This window comes from Beta vulgaris, chromosome 2, assembly GCF_026745355.1.
Source record: "Beta vulgaris subsp. vulgaris cultivar EL10 chromosome 2, EL10.2, whole genome shotgun sequence".
Lineage (NCBI taxonomy): Eukaryota > Viridiplantae > Streptophyta > Magnoliopsida > Caryophyllales > Amaranthaceae > Beta > Beta vulgaris.
Genome location: NC_079203.1, coordinates 43,287,508 through 43,309,914, shown reverse-complemented (window position 1 = coordinate 43,309,914; position 22,407 = coordinate 43,287,508). Strand labels below are relative to the sequence as shown.

General features: G+C 34.6%; 2 protein-coding genes across 2 annotated transcripts; both read right to left on the bottom strand.

The window, feature by feature from the left end:
• Nucleotides 1–11,096: 11,096 nt before the first annotated feature.
• LOC125495219 (uncharacterized) lies at nucleotides 11,097–12,960 on the bottom strand. The gene is made up of 3 exons (XM_057393104.1): nucleotides 12,865–12,960; nucleotides 12,294–12,773; nucleotides 11,097–11,186 (listed from the first exon to the last, which is right to left on the bottom strand). Exons 1-3 carry the CDS (start codon nucleotides 12,865–12,867, stop codon nucleotides 11,133–11,135), a joined length of 537 nt encoding a protein of 178 aa, XP_057249087.1. The 5' UTR covers nucleotides 12,868–12,960; the 3' UTR covers nucleotides 11,097–11,132.
• A 120-nt stretch (nucleotides 12,961–13,080) lies between these two features.
• On the bottom strand, nucleotides 13,081–17,260 carry LOC125494890 (proline-rich extensin-like protein EPR1). The gene is made up of 4 exons (XM_048638758.2): nucleotides 16,056–17,260; nucleotides 15,695–15,936; nucleotides 13,552–13,767; nucleotides 13,081–13,185 (listed from the first exon to the last, which is right to left on the bottom strand). Exons 1-4 carry the CDS (start codon nucleotides 17,203–17,205, stop codon nucleotides 13,081–13,083), a joined length of 1,713 nt encoding a protein of 570 aa, XP_048494715.2. The 5' UTR covers nucleotides 17,206–17,260.
• Nucleotides 17,261–22,407: the final 5,147 nt, after the last annotated feature.

The window sequence follows — 22,407 nt, the reverse complement described above, 5'->3', positions numbered from 1 at the left end:
GAGCTGTATAACAAGACAAAACAGAAAGAAACAAAATAATGGCTCCCAAGGTGAGTGGGATCAGCCAAACAAAACAGCCTAGGTACAGAAAAAAAAGAGAGCATTAAATATCTTTGCTATCCTACATGATAGTGTAAGATAAGGTAGCATACAACCGTGTAAATAATTCTTGATAGTTCAATAAATTCAAATAACCTTTGGAGTACAAGAATTAATTACCGCTCGTGCCAGCATCCTGCTCCTTTTACTTCCCTCCTGCGAGAGACAGACAGAAAAAGAAAGGTGAGAGAGGCAAAATAGGCTTTTGCTGATATTGACTATAATTTAAAAACTCACTGAAAGAAGGAACTGTGGATAAACCCCTCAAATCGTCATCGGTTATATCCCTAACATGAGGTAAAAAGTACAAATTAGAATCAGTCAACAGTGGAACTTTTAAAACAAAATCAAGTTCTCACTTACATATTTTTCTGGTTGGACAAGCACCAAAACATGTCTACATAAAAATTTGGAAAAACTGCCAAATCTGTCTCGATCTTTTCATCACAAAATCTCAACCCTAAAAAAATTGTCATAGATGAAAGGTTAAGGCATTGGGATGTATAGCAAATTAAAACAAAAGCTCAAACCTTGTCATTTCGGTCTTTTTTGTACTCCGACTCATTTATATGAGTATAGGCTGCTCCATAAAATTGGACCATATCAATATTCTTCCTTTAACTTTTGATAGTCTTCTTGTGTTTTTTCACATTGTCAGAAAGGTTTTTGTAAACATGTTGAAAACTCTCCAGCCAAGATTTGATGCATAGAAACTTACTCATGAAATTTTGTGACTGTGACAAAAAAAATGTTCCAAATGATATGGGAGAAAAGAAATACCACTTTGGCTGAGAAGTGCAAGTTTGATGACACTCCGCATTAAATCTACCAACTGTATTAAGTCCTCTTTTTGTTTCCCCGTTACGAAAGATGGCAGAATTTTGCCTTCTCATTCAGAATTGACAAAAGAACTGAAAACTAAATTCACGCAGGATTTGTGTTTGCCGAACAAATACATAAGCCCCCGATTCACGCCTCTAGTTTTTAATAAACAAAAGAAAACAAGGTTAACCCGTAAAACACCCATAACAAACCGACCATTCCAAAAAACAATTTAGCATAATATTACTTAATACCTGAATACTTTCCAAAATAAATCTTTTATAGCATGCCACCAAGTTTCATTTGATTTAGGAGAAATTTTGCTAATTTTATGCTTAAAAAGCAGTAAAGGTGCATACATCCTCACTTGTGACAAGGAAACCACTATCTTCATCCATCATCTTAAAACTTTGGTCAATCTTCAATAGAGTCTCATACCTGATACATAGATGAACAAGATCTTGAAAGTTGTTTATCTGTGCTTGATCAGCTACAATAAATAATTTTTGGACTTCAATGGTATTAGTCCTTATCGACCCCATAAAAGAATCTTCATCTAACTCCATAAATTAATGTGTTTGTAATATCTCGAAAATTTAAACTTACTTAAATTACATAATAATAATTAGTGGCTAAATTTTTCCTTTAATCATAAGTTAAAATCAAAATTTTTGTTATTTTATGTCCAAGTAATGATAATACTTCCTCCGTTTCTAAATAAGTGCAACATTTCTTGTTTTCACGTTTGTCAATGCATTATTTTAACCATTAATATCTTCAATTATCAATAAGTAAAAATTATAAAAAGTTGATATTAAAAAATTCACATTCAGATGATTCTAACAAGATCCCACATGACTATGTTTTTCCTAAAATGTAAATCACCAAAGCTAATTAAAGTTTAAACTGTGAATAGTAAACACTATGCAAATGTTGCACTTATTTAGAAACGGAGGAAGTATATATTATGTATGGTTAAGAGTTATATATAATAACAAGTTATGTTAGATTAAGCAATAATATTACATTAGTAAGAAAACAAAATAGTAAACAGAACAATTACTTGAACCTTACAAGTTGGGTCAAATTGGTTTTGTTAATAAAAAGGAAAAGAAAAAGAGAAAAGACAAAGAAAAGAAAAAAACAAAGAAAAAAAAAACAGAAAGCGTGAGTTTTCTTCTCCTTCGCTCCCTCTCAGTTTTCTCTTCACAAAAACCCACCCATGGATTTCTAAATCAAAATGGGTTCTTGAACACAAACAAACTTATTTGCAAATAAATTTCATTAATCAAACCAAATTACCCAATTCATCAATCCAATTGGGCAGAAATTGAAGCTCAACAATGACTATAAATAGCCATGTTTATCCCCTCAAACCATTCACTAAAACCTCTTGAGTTATCGCCCGGAAAACGCCACCCAAACCACCCTCAAATTCCTCTGTTTTTCGCAACTCTCTCTCTCTCCTCTGTTTTCGTTCAACCACCGCAACACCACCACCTTCCGCCGACAACCACCGACGCCCATAACCACGACCTCCTGTGCACCACCCACTGTACCTCCAACCACCTTCCGCAAAACCCAGTCGCCCTTCTCCGTAGCTCGCATCATATCTCCCTCCTCTCGCTCAGTTTCCCCCTCTTTCTCGTGTCTCCCTCCTCGTCGCGTCGTTGACCCGCGCGCACCGCCCAGCACCACCGCACCCCGCGCCATCCCGTCGTACCACCACCTTATTTTCTGCCTTGCCTCGCCGTTTCAGTCGCCGGAGCTTCATGCTTCTGCTCTCTGGTTCGACGTCGTGATTGAAGCAGAGGTATGAGGACCTCCTCATCTACTGCTTATATGTTTAATCTTCATTTGATACTTGAAGTCCAATATTTTTCATTCTAAATTACTCTTATTATTGGGCTTAGTGTTTGGGCTGATTTTATTAAATCAGAAAATGGATGGACTGTTTGAAATGATTAAGTAATTATCTTGACGATTTCATTAGCTAGTAACTAAAAACATAATAAAACTCACTATATAAATTGTAATCCTTGCAATTTGATTATTGTGAGACTAGATTATGACTAATAAATGATTAAATTATGATGTAGTATGTGATAATTCTTAATATTATATTTCATATAATTATAATATATCAACTAAAGAGTAATATTAATTAAGTATAGTTTACTTGTTAAATTTATATATAATAAAGTAGCAGATGTGTTTGAGTTGTAAATTATAGAATTTTGGTGGTTTAATGTTTTGTGTTGGAGTTGTAAATTATAAAATTATTGACTTTTGTTGGTATATTTCGTTGTGTTGAATTCTACTTCGATTTCAGTTGGTAATTTTTCTCTCAATCTTCTACTGTTCGAGAATCGTCTTTGCAGTATATCCTAGTTCTAAAATAATTTTTTTTTATTAAAATAGTAATTTGCGTCGCACATGACCCGAGGTGCGACACAAATCACTAATGTGCGTCGCATCCTAGGCAATGTGCGACGCACATTACCCTCTGCATTACTCTGAATTGGGCTGGGATAGCCATCTGCGTCACACCGTATACGAGGTGCGACGCAAATAGATGAAAATATGCGTCGGATCTGCATCCGACGCAGACCATTGATAGGTCATCCGCGTCGAGACCTGTGCTGTCGGACCTAAGTCCAACGCAAATAGTGGTCTCGGGTCCGACGCAAATCAACCTTTTTCCACTAGTGATCGAGAATATTATTCATAGTCATAAAATGTAATTAATGTGGTTAGTCTCAATAACCTGTTAGTCATCCTAAGCAACTTTTTTGGTTTTGGAAACATTGTGAGTAAATAAAAATCTCTTTCCCAAGTTAATAGAAATAACAAATTCGAAAGTTTCACGAGACAATTTGTTCTCAAGACTTGGGTACACGTCTGTGCGACATTTTCATCATTGGATCATTAGGAATCAATTTGGTTAATTTACCGACACCATTATTCACCCGAAATTAGTCAAAATTTTCATATATACAGATGACATTGATTCCAAAAACTAAAGGTATTCCTGATTTTGAAGACACGGGTACGCGATGCAACCACATGTGAAATAAGCATTTGTTTGACACACACAACATACAAGAAAGAGCGTAAAAAAATATTGTTAAATCAAGAAATATTATTCCAATAACCCATGTATCGCCTCACAGAGTCTAAAGGTTTAGGAAAAAATATTCTTGAATTAACGTTTTTCGTCCCAAAATGTGAAAAGATCATAGACAATGGTATACAACTTTGAGACACTTTTCATGAAGTAAAAAAACTTGTGAAATGAGCTTTATTATGTTTAGATATCGTTAGAAATCATATATACTATCGAAACGAGTAAATATAAGTCGGAAAACATAAGATTATTGATATTAGGATGCCAATCGAGATTATTATTCATAGTCGTAAAAATATAACCAAGGTGGATAGTCTCAATAACCCGTTAGTCATCCTAAGTAACTATTTTTGGAATACTTATATTATATTCCCTTCGTTTCTTTTCGATTTAGTCACTTTCAACAAATTAAGCTTTATTTTTGTCTTTCAGTGAGTGTCAAAGGTTAGTTTGCTGGCGAACTGATTGTAATTGAATTCACTCATTTTTAAACAGAATTGTAGAAAATGTTACATAACCACAACAACTTGTCTCAGCATGATAACCAAGAACATCCTAAGTAACTTTTTTAGTTTTTGAAAACATTCCAAGTAAATAAAAATCACATTCCCAAGTGTATAAAAACAACAAATTCGAAATTTTTTCCAAATAATGGTCTCGGGTCCGACGCAAATCAACCTTTTTCCACTAGTGATCAAGAATATAATTCATAGTCGTAAAATGTAATTAATGTGGTTAGTCTCAATAACCTGTTAGTCATCCTAAGAAACTTTTTTGGTTTTGGAAACATTATGAGTAAATAAAAATCTCTTTCCCAAGTTAATAAAAATAACAAATTCGAAAGTTTCATGAGACAATTTGTTCTCAAGACTTGGGTACACGTCTGTGCGACATTTTCATCATTGGATCATTAGGAATCAATTTGGTTAATTTACCGACACCATTATTCACCTGAAATTGCTATTGTCTTTTAAATTAGTTTTTTTAAGTTAGTGAATTATTTTGTGAAGAAACCTCTAATATTTGGGATTTTTATGTGTTGTGCATGCACATGTTATGTTTTGATGATGAAAATTAATATAATATGTTATAGCATGAAAGTATGTAACAGTTGCAACAGATGCATGAAGAAGAAAGAAATTGATAAACGAAGACTTTGAAGAAAAGAAGAATCAAGAATGAATTCGAGTTTATAATTTCTTAGAATAGTAACTTTAGATTAAAATGTAATATGCTTAGTAATATGCAATGTGCTCAATATAGAAATATAAAGTTATATAATTATTATCTTCTTTGAGTTAAGAAAGTAAATAATTATATTAAAATTATATTTCTATATAAAAAGGAAATAAGTTTTCAAAATCAGAAATCAAAAGGGATTAGGAAAACGAGTTTTTAAAGAAAAAGATTTTCTAAAAATTGCGTGTATAAAAGATTTTAATAAACAATTTTATAAAAGATTTTGATAAAAACGTGTATTGAAAAGATTTTGATAAAAACAAGTTTTGAAAAAGATTTTATAAACGTGTTTATATAAAACGATTTTTTGAAAAAGATTTTGATAAAAAATCGTTTTGATAAAAACGTGTTTTAATAAAAGATTTTTATAAAACAGATTTTATTAAAACATGTTTTCTGATTTTCTAAAAAGGATTTGGAAAAATAATTTTTAGATAAAACAGACTTTGAGTTGAAAAGAAAATCTAATTGGAAAACTTATCTTTTTGTTTAAAAGATAAAGATAGAAAAAGATAAAGTTTTATCCCTTAAATCAAGGATTAAAAGATAAAGATATTTTTAAGTGATTTTCGTCCTAACCAAGTCTATAAAAGGGAATCAGAATTCACTTTTAAATCTCACGTTTTCAGAGAGAAAATCGAGTCTAATTAAAAAGCTGAAAACTATTTCCTTGGCACTGAGCATAGCACTGAGCGTTAGGTTTAAGTTACTATTTCAAATTGTAATTGTCCTCTATTTGCTTGACTAAGAAGCACATCTTTGAGGATCGTTCTTTTCTGTAACTTTTACATTATAGAGAGTGTCAACACTTAGAGTTAAGTGTTGGGAGTCATTACTAGGGTTAGTAGTGAGGGGAATCGTATTGTATCAAGAGTTTGATATTTTAGGATTCAAAGAAATAAAAGAGTTTTTGTTTCTTGTGGACGTAGATCTCAGAGGTGAGATTGAACCACGTTATATCTTGTGTCAAATCTAATATCTTTTAAGTTTATTATTCGCAAAAACGAAATTAGCAATTTTCGAGTGTTCAGCTCAGAGCCTGGCACTGAGCTTAAAAGGATTTTTGCGAAAATCGATTAGATTTCACCACTCAATTCAACCCCCCCTTCTTGAGTGTTCCCTTGGTTCCAACAAGTGGTATCAGAGCAGGCTATTCTCGTAAGACTCACATCTAGAGAATAGAAACATGAACACACAAGAGACTTTCGTGACAAGTATTCCAAGTGTCCAATTTTCAACGGGAAAGATATGGATGGTGGAAGACTAGGATGAGGATCTACATTCAAGGTTCTGACTTTCAATGCTGGAGAATCATAAAGACTGGACCTCTTCCTATTCAAAACAAAGATGATGAAGGAAACCTGATCGACAAGGAGGAAGATGAGTACAATTCTGTTGACTAGGAAAGGCCGAAAAGAATTTCAAAGCTATGAGTATTCTCCAATCTGGAATTGGACCTGATGAATATTCAAGAATCTCGCATGTACACAGCTAAGGAAATTTGGGACACACTGGAATTAGCACATGAAGGTACAAACGAGGTAAAACAGTCTAGGATAGATTTACTAGTCCAACAATATGAATTGTTCACAATGAATAAGGACGAATCTATTAAAGATATGTTTACCAGATTTACACTAATAACTAATGAACTAAGATCTTAGGAAAAATCTATTCTTCTGAAGATTTAGTTAGAAAAGTGTTAAGAAGTTTGACTAATAAATGGCTTCCCAAAAACTGCTATTCAAGAGGCTAAAGATTACAAAACTCTCACTAGAACAACTAATTGGTTCTTTAATGACCATGAACTTGTTTTAGATCCTAAATCAAATGAACCAAAGAATAAAGGGTTGGCCTTAAAAACTGAAGTAGAAACGGATGATAGTGAAAGTGATGAAGAAGTAGCGTCTCTAACTAGAAAGTTTCAAAATTTCTTAAAAGAGAACAGGAGCAACAACTTCAGGAGAAGTGGAAACTTCAAAGGTAAAGGCACTACTTCTAACCCTAAGAAAAGTGCTACTAACTCTGGTTGTTTCAAGTGTGGTGAGTTGATCACAGGATTAAAGAATGCCTCTGTGGATGAAGAAAAGCCTAGAGAAAAACGAGAGCAGTAAGAAGAGTACAAGAAAGCATGATCGCAGCAGTCTGGGGAGACTCGGATTCTGACGAGGATCAGTGCCAGGCTCAGAGCCACGAAGCAAAATTATGTCTGAATGCTGTACAGACAACTCTGAAGACGGCACTGAGCCATGACGACTCACATCTATGCTTGATGGCTAAAAGTTCGAACCCTCTTGAAGAGGAAGAAGACAGTGAGGTAAGTCTAACTTCTTTAAAACCTTCAATTCATTCTTTCCAAAAAGTAGCTTGTATATTGCTTGAAAACGTAATTGATGATTGTCAAAACATGAATGATAATTTTGATCATGAAAAAGGAAATAAAAAATTTGACCAGGCTAAAAATTGGATTAGAAACAGAATATAAGGAATTATTGAAAGAAAACAAAACTCTATGAAAAGGATTGACGAGAAAGACTTAGAGATAAACACACTAAAACAAGAAAAGACTCTAGTTGATAATCTCGTAAATAGCTCAGTGCCAGTCACTGAGTTCGAAGCTGAAAAATCTAGTCTTGAGGAACAAATTGAAAAATTAAATCACGAGTTGAATGACTTAAGAACTCAAGACAACAATCTAGAATTGTTCCACTAATGTGCCTAGTGATGCAAAGATAAGAGAAGAGTTGGATAAAGTTAAAAGAGACTTAGAGACTTCCCGAAAAAGAAGTAGTGATTTAAATACCTCAGTTGAATTTTTGGAATCACAACTTTCTATTGCTCAAAGATGCACGAAAAATGGACTAATGGGATGAATGCTCTAAATTACTTAACTTGCACCACAAACAACATGAACAAAACTGGATTAGGATATACTGACCAGCAACCCAGTGCCAGGCTCAGTGCCAGAACCTTCGAAAGAGACTTTCGAAAGAGAAAATACGTGGGCCTTCCTGAATATCTAATTTGCAATTTTTGTGGTAATAATGGTCATCTAATTGACGACTCAACAAAAAGAAAAATCGAATTGCAAAGAATGTCAAACATGTTACTCAAATCTGGGTTAGGAAAGACATACTAGATGCTCAACGTAAGAAAAAGGGACCCAAGCAAATATGGGTTCCTAAAACAAACAAGTAATCATGTAAAAAAGGAAGCCCTTGAATTTATTTGTACTGAAGACCAAATAGCTGATATTTTCACTAAACCACTTGCTCGTGAAAGATTTGAAAAACTTAGATTAGCTTTGGGATTGATTTCTGGTACTTAGTTGATTTATGTGCTTATTTCCCCTTTACATGCTTAAGAGTTCGAAAGATTCTATCTACACTAAGTCAGATTTTTGATTTAATCCAAGACTCCTGAAAAGGCTATTGATGCTGTCCTGATAACTGACACCTAAGTTGTCTAGAAAAATTCTATGAAAAACTCCAAAAGTATCATGTTTTCTAAAATATCATTGATGTTGCTTTTAAAATATAAAATTTTCAAAAATTGTTTCAAAATTTTTAAAATTATGCAAGGCATTAGAAGTAGCTAGTGGACTAAGCCAAACACCATCCCCACCAAAAAAAAAAAAAAAACCTTTCCCCCTTAACCCATTTCAAGTTCTCAAAACCTCCCCATTCTATCTCTCCTTCCTCACCTCCAAACCCTAACCATGGGAAGGAAGACCACCAGGCGGTTCCCCAAGAAACCCACCGCCGCTGCCACTTCTTCTCCAGATCCACCGTCATCACCGCACCGCCTCTCCCAAAATCACCGAAAAACCCCACCTCACCACTCAAAAAAAAAAAACCTCCGGTCAAGAAAATACGACCCAGAAAAAACCGTCCGCGACTTCTCCTTGCCGTCCTACGCGATCTCCGACCACTTCCGCTGCTACACCTCCTGACGCCTCTCACTCTCGCAAACGGAAAGGGGTGAGTTCTGGTCAGCCCACCTCCTCTAAACAACAAGGAGTTTCGGAATCTGCAAGTTCTCCAAGGGTTCTATATGGTCAGCCCACCTCCTCTAAACCTTATCTTTATTATATAAGAGAAGGGGGAGCAATTGTGTCCTCTTTTGAAATGCCTATTTTGCCCTCTTTCCTTTCTAAATTACAAAAGGAATGTCAAAATCAAAACCGGCACTCAAAGAAAACTACCGAAAATTAATTTACAACACTCACTTACAAATCACTTAAAAGAAGAAACTTTACAAATCACTCATACAATTGAGAAAACCACGTTATAAAATTCACGCAAATCACTCAAATAATCAGGAAACTTTATTAAAACTTAAAATTAACATACAAACTAAAACTAATAACTTAGAACGTCAATACATACAAAAACATTTACAAAAATGTACTTACAAATCACTATTCTCAAGAACCATTCACAATTAGTGGTGGGTCATGATAAAAAAAATAGAGGTGTATTTGTAGTGAAATCAGAATTTAGAAGTTAGACAAGGAAAAGATTATTTACTTTTTTATAGTGTTTCCTATATATAATGAAACTTTTACATATATTTGGACCTATCTTTTTTTATTATATAATAGCGATTAATTATCAAGATAAAAAGGCTTATGTAAAATATCAATCAAGAATAAAAGTACAATATATATATATATATATATATATATATATATATATATATTATATTAGGGAATGGGGGAGCTATGGTGTCCCCGAATGAAGAGACTATGTTACCCTCTTCCCATTCTAAATTACAAATTCACTTACAAATCAAAGGAGGATTCAAACAAAAATACCAAAAATATAATTATAACAATCACTCACAAGTCAACTAAAATCATAAAATTGCATAATTTACGTTATGCAAATCACTAAAATAAAGAAACTTTACAAAAACTTAAAAATTCACTTACAAACTACAACCTATGAAAATTACTGTACTTAATTCAAAAATCAACTAAAAAATTATTATATTAGAAATCATAAATAAATTCAATAAAATTTCTATTTTGTTCATAGAATTTAGCTTTAAAAAGTAAAAAAAAAATGGTGAGAGACTTAAGTGACAGAAACTAAACCAATAAAAAATTTGCAACTAAAAACAATTATATTTCGTATGTCTAATCACTACTACAAAAGGAGTGTTATCGCGACGCTTTTTAACCCATTTGGCGACGCCAAAAAGCGTCGCTAAATTTGCTTGCGACGCTTTCTAAAAGCGTTGCGTCAATTGAGTAGGTATTTTACGACACGTAAAAGCGTCGCCATTCTCAACGCCTAACATAGTCCCCAATTGTCTCGTCGCGTAAAAGCGTCACCGTTCCCGTTGACTCGCAGCACCTTGCTGCCTCTAAATCTGGACGCTTTTTGGCGTCGTTAAAAGAGAAGTTGGATTTAAATTTTAATATTTAATTATTTGGCAAAATTTCATGATGACTATAAAATGTATTTTCGTTTTTGTAGTCCCTTTTGCTATTTTTCCGAATTATATATATATATATAATATAAATATATATATATAGATATATATATATATTATCACACACATATATATGTACGTATATTTACTCTAGAATAAATTATAACAAACATTATAAACTTGAAGATATATATATATATATTAAGGTAAAAAAAAAATACTTTGATCAATATATTATAAATGTAAATATACTAAGATAACTAAAATCCCTACAAACATAATTGCAAATTGTATGTCGTAGTTAAGTCTAGCTAATTAATAAAAATATCCAAAGTGAAGTAACCTTGAAAATAAGCTAACAATAAGATCTAGCGCGCTAGTAAAATAGATGACGATACGATAGTAGCTACTTTGAAGCCATCCGTTCTTGATCTTTTGCACCTTCATTATTTTCGAGTACCTTCAAAAGGAGAAAAAAAAGACAATATAATCAGTACGATAGTAATGATTGATGTCAAATTAAAGAAGAAAATAATGTATCTGGCTGATAAAAAAGATGAAGGTTGTGAAAAGTGACCAGGTAGAGAGATGATTATGGCAAAGTGTGCAGAGCGCCATGAGATGACCTTAAAAGCATCACATGGAAAGTCCAGCACCATCATTCGTGTTTCTTACCACTCCACTCTCGTTTCATTTAATGTTCAGGCATCACTATATATGAATTTCTACTCATTCCATGTCTTAAACTTTCTAATTACTAAATAAAGAAGAATCACATAAGAGTGCATAGCTCTAGAGAAGAATAAAGAAGAAACAAAGACAACAAAAGAACTCAAGTCTCATGAGATAAGCTGTCTCCATCTACAGGCGCTAGCAAAATCAATTTCCATATCAAAATTCTCCAACTTCATAAACATTACCCTCCTAGAATAACATCAAACTACTGTTTCATCCCTTAGGAAAAACAGTAACATGTTTAGATCAAGTGACATCCAGCATATCAGTAAGGCCATTCACATGTCCTAAACTTCATTAAGCTGTCAGCATCCCTGGCATCATTATAAACATTAGACACCCTAAAAAAAACCAAGCTGTTGACTCCCAGTTTGTGTATTATCCCAATTGGTGGCAGGAGAAATGAGAGACTGCAAACGGAATTAACTCAAATCCATTTCAAAAACAGAAAAATAAAAAACTCACTTAGATAGCCACATATTTGTTTCAATATACTGTCATGTAATACTACAAACTAAAGATAAAATTAAAACAGATAGATGGGTGCGTGTTCACAGATTTGCAGCCAATAATTCTCAATCCTCTTCAGTATAAACAAGAGTAAAGTAAATGCTGCGTGCAACCGCCTCGAAAGGTTCAGATCAGAAGAATGATCATGTAAAACTCAAGCAACTTATCAATGTTGATGTCAAAGAAGAAAATAATGTATCTGATAAAAAAGATAAAGGTTATAGTACTAGGGCTGTACTCTGGGCAGAAACTTTCTTGCTTGGTACATTAGCTCATTCATAAGGAAGGGGAATTTAGATAAAGTTTGAAAGTAGGAAGGTACCTTTTGGTTTGTCACTTCCAAGACTGCTTGTGCACAATCTAAAAGGTGCATTGAAGCCTCTCCTTTACGAACTTTACCTACTAGTTGAGAAAATTGTCCAACAAGAGTTTTGAGCAGAGAGTTGTTCTCTTGAACTTTGGCTTTCAACAAGCTATTTTCCTTCTTGAGAACAGACACTTCTTCTTTGTTCTCTTGGACTTGGGTGTTCAACAATCTATTTTCCTTCTTCAGAGTGGACAATTCTTCTTTATCATTCTCCATGAACACGGCCGTCTTTCGAACTCTTCCACACCCTTGCTTCTTCAGGACACCATGCACCCCGTAAATGTCCCCCTTTCGAACTCCAAGTCCATAACCTACGGGACGTTTGGGAATCTCTCCATCATACATGGTGTGCTCAAAAGCTTCATCTTCAAGTTCTAAGTCAGACTTGGAAGGGTTTGCTTGCTTCAATGATTCAAACTTGGCATATGCATCATCCTACACAAATATTAAGATATAAAATATAAGAAGTATTAGTTTACAATAAACGGAAGCACGCTTATTATTTTATTTTAATCTGTACTTATACCATAAATTCTTCTGTGAGTGTGTCTGGTAGAAAGCTTCCATCCTTTCCAATATGAGCTTTTTTCCAAAGAGTTAATAAACTCTTTTTTCTCCATGCTCATCCTCCTAATAATTTTTTAAATGTAAAAACAATCATAGAAAATTTCTACAAGATTATTACATATATATATTCCAAAAAGATTTTTCCTAGATATATATATTATATTTATGTTAATATTCATGAATCATACATATCAGCTTGCTTGTTTGCGAAGCTCTTGGAGCCACATCTGTGAAGTTGATTTAGGGAAGCTCGTGCATCTTTCCCAGCTTCTGACAATTTCTGCACTCATATTAAAAAAAAAAATATTTATCAAAAATACAGAACAAAGATTTATCAAATGTCAATCATTAGCTTCACTAGTTCAGTGTATGTAATATGCATGCATGTGTACATTCAATCATTCATACAGTTAGTCATAATCTATAGAAGAATAGAAGATTGTGTGTTCTGCTGAGTATGAAACAAGCTATACCTTTTGGCTATTTATAGACTTGATTGGAATGATATGGTACATACAGCATACAAAAATGATCAAACCAATTACCATAAGATAAAATTAATTATGTCATCACTTGTCAGCTTTTTTGAATGATGCTATTTGTAAACTAATGACTCCATAGAAATTAATATTATTAAGTAACTTACTTTCCCTAGCTCTGAATGCCAGTGCTTAACCAACTTTATCCATTGATTACTAGTAATTCCGTATGGTGGCTGCAAATTACACATCTCATCGAGAGTCTTGTCATCTGGTTTGTAGTAATGTGACTTGAGCTCGTGTTTAAAATGCCTCCAACTTCTGTTAGCACGCTTGAGGATTTGTTTCTCGTATTCAGGACCATCAGGAATTACAAAGCGTTCCTTTAAGAAAATAGTATCGTGGGTGAGCCTAGGCGTTTACAAGCATATCCAAAGAAAGAGAATTAAAAAATACTGTTATTCTGAAGGCAGCAACAGAACTATTATGAAGGCATTGTCAGGATACCCGAACTTAATATATCATACAAGTCGCACAAAGTATTATTTCAAGATTTGCAAGAGCTTATGATTGATAAGTCAGAACAATTAAATATTAAAACAGTATAGTAGCAAGTATAAGAAGAACAGATGGCATTAATCATATAATTCTATTTTGTTTATATGCTACTACTTGATTTGTCATGTTTAATTTGCTTTTAGGTCTTTATTCTGTTGCAACAATAAGACATACTGTACTCAATTGGATGTAAACTAGGTGCTGAGTTTGTGCTTATAAACTGAGCAACTAAACACCAGAATATCCTAGCTTGGATCTGTTTTTTCATAGGTTTTAGGACGTCTAGATTCAGGAGAACACACACCGTCGCAAATTGGAGTTTCAGGTTGGAGATTATGTGTACTTAAAGCTTCAACCATACCGACAGGGTCTCTGGCTAGAAGAATCAATGAGAAGCTTGCTGTGTGGGAAGGGGGTAATGCTACATCACGTGCCAGGCCACCTATCAGGTTCACCTACACCAGGAGGTCTAGGAGGAAGAATACTGAAATGTAGAGTGAGCTGGCAGGTGGTTAGTTACTGTCACTCTAGTGGGTGCGGAAATTCAGGGAGTTGGTTAGAGAAATATCTTTGTGAAAATCAAGAGAGACTATTACATAATGCAATCTGGTTCTAGAATTTAAATCATTTAAGTTTATGCAACCATGCTGAATGTATGTGTTGGATGTGGTATGAGGATCATGCTGCTTTAACATGTTCTGTTATTATCTGCATATCGGAGGGGTGAAAGAGAACTTTAAGATAGAGAACAATTCTTGTAGCTAGTTGCTGCGTTAGATAGGTACCTAGAATCATATAGTACCTTGACGAACTCGTACATCTGTATAGTATTGTTAAGCTAGCTTATGCTTTGAAATGGATCTATTTCTCAGTTTATGAGATATTCTATGATTTATCATCCCAAAAACAGAAAAAGGTTCTGCATGATGATTGATTACAGTTGCTTGTACCCTTTAAAGTCCCAAAGTTTTGTCAGCATTAGTAGTAATTCTTGGTTCAGAGGAGGTAGTTTGTAAGAATAATGTTGTCCTGGAGCTAACTCATTTGCTTTCAAAATTTGGTACTCTAAGTGTTCATCCTGGTCATTGGTTCTTACATGGACATGGAAATTAGTGCAGCTGAAGTTTAAGATAGACTGAAATTGATGCGAATGACCTCATAGTGAAGATGTGAATGTCAAGTTGCTCGTCCATCTAATGCGAAATGTCAGCATTTCATTCTTCCAAGAGGTTTTGTGAGCAGCACAGATAAGAGGAACATTTTGCAGTTAGTTACTTCCCCTCTGTTTAATTTTACTTGCAACATGGGGAAGGCACAGGAGCCAAGGAGAAAAGAGAGATGGAGAGAAAATAAAAGAGGGCCCATGTGAGTTTTACACAGAGAGTAGTCGAGGATATAACATGCTGGTCGTATTTCATCCCTCCAACAATTTCTCACTGTTATTCTTTCATTCAAAAATTAACAGTTGGTGCAAATATAACTTGTCTCTTATATGTATTTGTTTCATTCAAAAATTAACAGTTGGTGCAAATATAACATGAGTTGGTGCAGGTCCCATTGTTATACGCAGATGCTGTGATTGGTACCAACGGTGCTACTATAAGCTAAACCAACGAATTAGTAAAAACACCAACGAATTCCATCATACTCAAACACACAATGACACAAACATGATAAAATCCAGCCAAATCCCAACCTAACACACATAAATGCGCGAAAATGAGTAAGAAGAAGAATCAAATATATACTTACTTTGACCTCCTCTACCAACATAGCTTTCAGCTTCTTATCGACGTTATGCCAATTCACTTCTCCAACTGGACAGTAGGTCTCTACCTTTGCAATGCTACCAATGAATCTGACCAAGATATCTCCACCTTTCCTAAGAGGTTGGTAAAACTCGTTGAATTCAACACAGTATTTAACGCCGTTGTTACTCCACACACTGATTGTCGGAATAGGACCACTCACCAATGTGATGTTACCTTCAGCATCTGCATAGAGATAAATAATGGGATGACGTTGCATAAAAACATATTAGAATAGCATAAATAGATATAATAGATACCAATATAAGTCAAAATCCTAGTAGACCATCAAGGAAAGACATTACCCTTTGTCATAACCTCTTCCTTCGTATCAAATTGAACATTTGAAGGCCAATCTGGATATGATGTTGACCGTACAGATTTTGATGTTCTCGACTTCATTAATGATTCTTCACCCTCTTTTTGCTTTGTTGGCTTACGGGATTCTGATGGGTTAAGAGGTGAGATAGTAGGGGAGTTATGACTAGAAGGCGACCTACTAGGTGGGATAGGATCAAAGGAATTAGAAGGGATTTTGAGCGGGGTACTAGTAGATGGGTTGAGAGATGCTCGAATATGACCAGAAGAAGGATGTGGGATTTTGAGCGATTTTGATGTATTGGTAGAAGGGTTGAGTGGTGGGATATGACCAGAAGAAGGATGAGGGATTTTGAGCGGTTTTGATTTATTAGTAGAAGGGTTGAGTGGTGGGATATGACCAGAAGAAGGATGAGGGATTTTGAGCGGTTTTGATGTGATAGTAGAAGGCTTGAGTGGTGGGGTATGAGTAGAAGAAGGAGGAGGGATTTTGAGCGGTTTGGATGTATTAGTAGAAGGGTTGAGTGGTGGGATATGACTAGAAGAAGGATGAGGGATTTTGAGCGGTTTGGATGTGATAGTAGAAGGCTTGAGTGGTGGGGTATGAGTAGAAGAAGGAGGAGGGATTTTGAGCGGTTTGGATGTGATAGTAGAAGGCTTGAGTGGTGGGGTATGAGTAGAAGAAGGAGGAGGGATTTTGAGCGGTTTGGATGTGATAGTAGAAGGCTTGAGTGGTGGGGTATGAGTAGAAGAAGGAGGAGGGATTTTGAGCGGTTTGGATGTGATAGTAGAAGGCTTGAGTGGTGGGGTATGAGTAGAAGAAGCAGGAGGGATTTTGAGCGGTTTTGATGTGATACAAGGAGGGTTTTTCCATATAGCTAATGGTTTGCTAGTTGTTGCACTTGGTGTGATTGAAGGATTTGTTGTGGTGGCACTTGGTGGGCAAAATGGTCCAAATTCAACGTTAGAAGGAACCTCATATGGCTGCGATTGAAGGATTTGTTTTTTGTTTGATTGTGATGCATTTTCGGTCGAAGGAGAGTTGTGTGCAGCAGCAGCACCTGGTGACTGTGAAGACAATGAACTGGGCTGGTCATCTGCATGTACGTCCCTCGTTCTCTTCCCTCGATAAGTCATAATATATCACTGCTAGACAAAAAACGATAATGATCAAGCCCTTCTGAAAACTACTATAATATTTAAAATGAAGCAAAATTACAATTTACATCTACATTATTGATTAAATAATATTAGTCATTTTGACTGTGATGAAACACACAGGCGTTAGCGAATAAAAAGAAAAGAAAAGAAAAGAGTTTGAGAATTCTTTCTGTTATGAACCCTCAAAACGGTCTAATAGATGTCCATTGAATATTCTAATATATTATGAACATTCTGAATATAGAATTATATCATCTGTATGGGACAGATTCTACTGTCCAAATACTGTAATTTGTAATTTAGTTAGGTCAGGAGTAGCTTTGCTGATTAATATAAGTCTTCATCTTATTTCTGTATACTCTCCTGCATGTAATAAGATGCAATACCAGGTCACGGTTGATCTGAATGCGAAATATCTGGGTCATGCGCATGAATTTGACAACCTAAAACAATTCACCCAAAGAGTAAATAACCTGAACTTGAAGTTTACTGGATCTGAATCCTATCTGACCCATCTGTTCGACTTATCGACAAGCATATCATAGTCAGGAAATGTGATTATAGCTTCAGATTATGACGATAGGAAATGTGATCCAGTTTTTGTTTCTCCAGCACCATGTCAGAAAACTAATTCGACTACAAGTTTGTTAGTAATAATTGCACTTTCAGCTTTAGGTGAACCTTTAATAGTTTCACAAAGGCTTTACGTGAACTTAATGAAACTTGAAATGTGATTTTCAAATGTGAAAAGAATAGTGTCGATGCTATATTTAGAGACTTAAATAACGTTGTAGACATCTACACAGACACATTGGTACATTACTACATCTAATAAGGTGTGTAAAGTGTTTCGGATCCCCCAAAGTAGACTGGAAATTCTAAATAGTTTAAAACAGTAGAGCAAATTATTTTTCTATCATATGAATTATGCACTTTTTCGGTTATGTACAGGGCATACGTAATTTCTTTTCTTAGAGTATCGAATAAGATTAAAAAGTATTAGGAAGTACTCTAGGATCATTATAGCATGTAAGCCTAAATGTGAGGAAATATGTATTTTATCAATTAAAAGAATAAAAATTCTAAGCAACAGAATAGTACCTTCCAATTAGACCTGACAAAGGGCCACTTGTTATCCTGTAAATGCATATGCAACCATAGTGCCTCAGAATAAACATATACATAGCTTTAAAACCATCATTTTTGGAGACTGTATATAACATTATCACATCATCTTTTCTTACCCACTCGAAATTCCACCACCAGCCGAGAAACCTCCACTCACACGCTCAACCACATTCATTACCAAATCAACCTTACCAGTGTCTGAAATGTTGGAAGAAAAAGAAACTGATTAGATTAGGGGAAATTTGATTCATCCAGAGAACAAGACATATGTAAATATCCAATCCAAACACAAAGTATCTTTATAATGCATAATCAACACAATGGTCTCTAAAGTCTGAAGTAATGAACTACCACCAACTGGGAAACGAAAATAAAGCGATAATAGAAGCCAAACAATTCGGTCAACAGTATGGGAATATATCATATAATAATGGTAACTTAAAGATCAATTAAAGCCTATGCTCAAGGGGAAGAGGTCTCTCCTTAATCCAGCTAATAAACTGAAGGCCAACAGATCAATTGGCCTACATTAAGAAACTCAGACCTGAGGCCATGTATAAGAGATAGAGAGTTGTACAGTACAAAATCTCAAACTGCTATTTAAAGCATTATTACTTGTTTATACTGATGTACATATGCTTTACTAGGAAAAAGAAGAGGTTCTTTAAAAGATCAAAGGTGCCAACGTCAAAAACTCAAACAAACTCATTATATAAAGTATCATATGAAAACTTCTATTTCCATCGACCAACTTATCCGAAGAACAGTTTAAAGAGTTCTCATCATAGTAGCTATGCTATAAGCCTATAATATGGTTTACTTTTCCCATAATGATAGCAAGAACTTAAGTTTTTTTAATCCAATCTTAGTTCCTTTAATTAACATGCTAACTTAAGACACGGAAAAACAACAATAATCTCCAATCTGAACAACAGAGCATGAAGCAATTAACCAAAAAATTAACAACAAAGCCTAATTAAGTGGCTTATACTATAAATCGATACAATACGACATCAATAATCAATATCCTCAGCAAAGCTTTCACCCAATCAAAATAATCCACAACATATCACATTCATTTACATAATTTTTAAGTAGATATAGAGTGAAATCAAGAGGGAAATGCAAAAGAGGAATAATAAGAAAGATAAATGTGGAATAGACAAAGTAGTACCATTAAATAAAAGTTAATAACTCGAATCCAAAATCAAAACATAAATCCACAAATGAACAATGATAAAATTCTAAAAACCCAAAACCCTTCTATTCTAGAATCTCGTCATCCTCGGGTATATCAAACAAGTCCCTGGGCTTAGTCTTAATTACGTGCAACCATCCTTTTTGTATCTCATCCTCGACATAAAAAACTTGTTTTGCTTGAGAAGAGAAAACAAATGGATCATCATGCAAATTTCGACCAGTGTGCATCAACTTCGAGAAGTTGACAGTAACTCTGCCACTTGGGTATGTTTTAAAACCCCTACGAATGTCAACCCAGTCACAACGAAACATTACAACCCTAAATGAACCATAGTAATCAAGCTCGAAAATTTCTTTCAGTTTTCCATAATATTCTTGGCCATCGGCTTCAACCATCACTCCAGAATTTTGTGTCTTCCGAAATCGTTCACGATCCACGGTATCAAATTTATATCCATTAATATAACGCTTTTCATCCTTTTACCGCGATTGCTTAAACCACCGGCCAACGCTTTTCTCAGCTTTCCTTCTACTGTGTTATCATCTAGGTTATGGATCTATAATTCCAGGTAAAATATTTAGTTAAACTTTGATTGATATATAAAATAATTAAGGCAACCCGAAATTTTAAAGCATATAACCTGGTTTTGCAACCAATCGGAGAATTCGTTAAGTCTCCATTGATTTTCATTATATTCATTGGCGCAATTTCGCCCACTCGATGCTCTTGCCGCTTTACTTGGAGGAAATCACTTAAGAATTTGAAAAAAAATATATTGTTAAAGTTATAATTAATACTTTCACTAGATAACCAATAATGGTACTTACTCAAACACTTGTTTCATCTCATCTGAATGAAGTAAAACATAGCGATGTGCTTGCTTTAAACTTTTGTCATCAAGACGAACATTTTCTCTCTTTCCAATTACGCGACATCCTGAGTTGTATAGATAGTTATTGATGTGTGGAACCCCGTCATCATTTCTTTTCGGTTTGTTGAACATGGTCTCAACACTTTCTAAATATCTCGAGCAAAATGTAATTGTCTCCCATAAAAGGAACCCTTCGGCTATAGACCCTTCAGGTTGTGCTTTATTGCTAACATGAGATTTCAAAAAGGCCAAGTACCTTAATATATATGAAGATCGTGAGTATGAAAGAGATAAGAGAAGATTTGACGATGGATTTTTATATAAAAAAATTAACAAATTAAAAGAAAATATGAAATTAGAAATAAGACCTTTCAATAGGATACATCCACCTGTAATGAACAGGTCCACCGAGTTTAACCTCATCCACTAAATGAATTAGTAGATGAACCATAATTGTGAAAAATGTTGGGAGGAACTCTTTCTCCATCTTACAAAGGGTCAGGACAAGCTTTGACTGAATGGTATCTAACTCTCCTTTATCAATGGTGGTTGAACAAATCTTCTTAAAAAAGTACGACAACTCCTCAAGCAAATCAATAACTTTTGTGGCATTTGATGCTCTTAAAGCAACAGGAAGGATTTCTTGCATGAGGATATGATTGTCGTGGCTTTTCATATTAATAAGTTTACGCTCCTTCATGTTCACACATCTTTGCAAATTTGATCCATAACCATCAGGAACTCTGAGCTTTTTCAAGACTCTTAAAAAACGTTCTTTTTCTTCTTTATCCATGTTGTATGAAGCTGGAGGCATATACTCTTTAACACGATTAGGATGCGTTTGAAGCCAAAGATGAGATTTTATATTTATTTGTTTCAGAGCCTCCCTAGCTTTCTTATCATCTCTACTCTTGTCGGTTTCTAAAAGAGTTCCTAAGAGATTATCACACACATTCTTCTCAATGTGCATAACATCTAAATTGTGTCTAAGAAGATTATGTTCCCAGTATTCCAAGTCAAATAATATACTTTTCTTTTTCCAAAGAACCTTATCATTATCATTATCAATTTCATCATCCTCAACTTCTTCTCTCCCTCTTTTTTTAGGAACCGTTTTTGATTTCCCATAAACATAATTAACTTCTTCTTGCTGCTTCAAAATTTCTGTCCCACTAGCATGAACCGGAGCAAGGCCATATTCCTCTTTCCCATCAAATAAATTAGCTTGAGAACGGTAAGGATGATCAATCGGTAACCATTTTCGAGAACCGGGGTAGACAATTTTACCACCAAAATAATATGAACAAGTAGAATTGGCACAAGTAGGGCAAGCTTTATAACCTTTTGTACTCCAACCCGACAACATAGCATATGCAGGAAAGTCATTTATAGTGGAATGTAAGGATGCTCGTAGTTTAAAGTTTTTTCCACTATAAACATCAAAGGCATCTACACCTTCCCACAACAATTTTAACTCATGCATTAGTGGTTGCAAATAAACATCAATATCGATACCGGGACCATATTTTCCAGGAATAATCAAGGACAAAATAAATGATGATGACTTCATACAAAGCCCAAGGAGGCAAATTATAAGGAATCAGAATCACTGGCCATGTACTGTAATTAGTGTTCATAAGACGATATGGATTAAAACCATCACTTGCTAGACCCAATCTAACACTACGAGGATCTTTAGCAAATTCCTCATATCTATCATCAAATTTTTTCCAAGCCTCTCCATCTGCCGGGTGGGTGATAATTTTATCGTCCTTGCGGTCAAAATGCCATCTCATGTCTCTTGCAGTATTAGATGACATGTAAAGCCTCTTTAGTCTAGGGATGAGAGGAAAATACCGCATTACTTTAGCTGGCACCCCCTTCATACATGTTTCTTTACCTTTCTCACTTGTATCACCTTGCTTGCCTTTCACATTTTGCCATCTTGGTGTGTGGCAAATATGACACTCACTTTTGT